At 46.4% G+C, this 2,500-nt stretch overlaps 1 protein-coding gene across 1 annotated transcript in view; it reads left to right on the forward strand.

The window, feature by feature from the left end:
• LOC108263000 (son of sevenless homolog 2 (Drosophila)) overlaps positions 1-2,500 on the forward strand; it is a 12,681-nt gene that overhangs the window by 5,195 nt on the left and 4,986 nt on the right. The window contains 5 exon segments of the mRNA XM_053679337.1: positions 133-276; positions 483-593; positions 1,155-1,253; positions 1,508-1,635; positions 2,310-2,500. The exon segment at positions 2,310-2,500 is cut by the window's right edge and continues 453 nt beyond it. Coding sequence (XP_053535312.1) covers positions 133-276; positions 483-593; positions 1,155-1,253; positions 1,508-1,635; positions 2,310-2,500 — 673 coding nt within the window.

Genomic DNA, 2,500 nt, shown 5'->3' on the forward strand with positions numbered 1-2,500 from the left:
CATATGTGGAAGTCTTTTGAGGATGCAGAAGAACCGTAATGCAATGTATATACAGATTTTGACAGCCTCCTAACCTCTCTCTCTCTGTCTCTCTCTCTGTCTCTCTCTCTGTCTCTCTCTCTCTCTCTGCAGGACGTGGAGCTGGTGTTCAGTAATATTCTGGAGGTTCATGAGCTGACGGTGAAGTTGTTGGGTCTGATTGAAGACGCGGTGGAGATGACAGAAGACGGGAGTCCTCACCCTCTGGTGGGCAGCTGCTTCGAAGACCTTGCTGAGGTGTGTGTGTGTGTGCATTACAGATACATTATAAATGCTCTATTACACTGGCCTGAGCTGCAGCATGCTGCTTGATAAGATAACTAGCTCCGCCCACTTGTGTTTGATTGACAGCTGGAATTTTCATAGAAACCAGTAGGTGATTAGGACAGTTTGCTGATATATTCACAGCTGACCACAATATACTGGTGTGTGTGTGTGTACAGGAACAAGCCTTTGACCCCTACGAGACTCTTTCCCAGGACATTCTTTCCAAAGAGTTCCACGATCACTTCAGTAACCTCATGTCCCGCCCCACTGTGGCTCTGCACTTCCAGGTAAACGCTGCTCTCTGATTGGCTCGCCGACCTGTCCATCACATGCCACATTACCCCCACACCACCCCCAACCCTCCTGGTTGTTATTTGCTGCAGTGAAGTGCATGTGGGTAAACCTAGCTCTTTATAAATAGCCCTACTGCTCTGTGTGTGTCTGTGTGGCTGTGTCTGTGTGTGTGTCTGTGTGTGTGTGTGTGTGTGTGTGCGAGTGTGTATGTGTGTGTGGCGCTTCCTCTATTGCTAATCAATGCTTTTATGTGAATAGGTGATGTGCTTTAATTTCCTCTAAATCTGAGGAGTGTATATAACAAACAAAAAGTGTGTGGGAGTGTGTGTGTGAGTACTAGATTATTGATTATGAGGCATATGATGGGGGGCTGTCTTGTGGCCTGGTTAAATGGATACTGTGATCTCACACACACACACACACACACACACACACACACACACACCACACCCACCCCCCACCCCAGTCTCCTACTCATATTACTGTCCAGTCTACCAGAGACAGATCAGTCTAACCCCCTTGTGTGTGTGTGTGTGTGTGTGTGTGTGTTGCAGTCGATTGCTGAGGGTTTTAAGGAGGCCGTGCAGTATGTTCTTCCCCAGCTGATGATGATTCCTGTTTATCACTGCATGCACTACTTTGAACTGCTGCAGGTGAGTCTCTCTCTCTCTCTCTCTCTCTCTCTCTCTCTCTCTCTATCTCTCTCTCTCTCTCTCTCTCACACACACACACACAGTTCATTATTTAAAGTTATATTCATTAATCCTAGCACTTATGTGGCCTATATGTTTATATGGTATACACACCTGCACCTGTCTCCAGGTGTTCTTTGTGTGTTTTTTCCCTCATCCTGTCATTCCATCATTCCGTCACAGTGAGTCAGTCAATGTTGAATTTGTGATTTCAGCAACTGCAGGAGCGGAGTAAAGACCATGATGACCGTGAGCATCTGAAACAGGCTCAGACGGCTCTGCTGAACCTGCAGAGCAGCATCGAGCGCATCTACAGCAAACACCAGCCCCGCCGCAAACAGGGGTAACACACACACACACACTATACCTTCTTTAAGGACTAGTAAAGTATGACTAGTTCGGTAGGTCCTATTATTTTGGCCGAGTGCTGTCCAGGTGTTAGTAGTGTATTTATAGGTATATTGTTGCTCCGTCACATGACATTGAAAATCCTGTAGCCATAATTATCACCAAAACCGAATCTCCTCATAAAGTAAACGAGAGATTTTAATGCAGAGTAAATATCGATCTGTTCTCCAAACAGACGGGATTTATTACTGAGGCGTGTCTCATCCTTACTGCAGTCATCATATGGAATATAAATGACTGTAACATTATAAACCTGTAATGTGCTCTGGATCTGACCCGCTTCTGTTCGCGCACACACACACACACACACACACACAAACACAGTGTACAGAGTTCTCAGCATCATGATGCATAAAGCCATTTCTGCACTTTTCTCACTCTTTAACTTAGTGTTATTACATAATAATATACTAATATAATATTATCACCCTTCTGTTTTTAACACGGAACATTCAAACAGTTTTCCCTGTAATAGTGAAGCTGAGCTGAGCTTGTGTAGCTGCAGCGCCCCCTAGTGCCTCGCTCTTCAACTCTGTCATTCGGTTAAATATTTTCTGCTATCTCCAGCTGTGTGTCTCATGTGTGTCTCTCTCCCTCTCTCTCTCCCAGCGAGCCTCTGTATCGTCTGTACAGCCGGCCGGTTCGCAGTAAACACCTGGCCATAAAGCGGATGAATGAGATCCAGAGGAGCATTGACGGCTGGGAAGGCAGAGACATCGGTCAGTGCTGCAGCCAGTTCATCCTGGAGGGGCCGCTAGTACGCGCTGGCGCCAAGCACGAACGCCACAACTTCCTGTTTG

This window comes from Ictalurus punctatus, unplaced genomic scaffold, assembly GCF_001660625.3.
Source record: "Ictalurus punctatus breed USDA103 unplaced genomic scaffold, Coco_2.0 tig00006921, whole genome shotgun sequence".
Classification (NCBI taxonomy): Eukaryota; Metazoa; Chordata; class Actinopteri; order Siluriformes; family Ictaluridae; genus Ictalurus; species Ictalurus punctatus.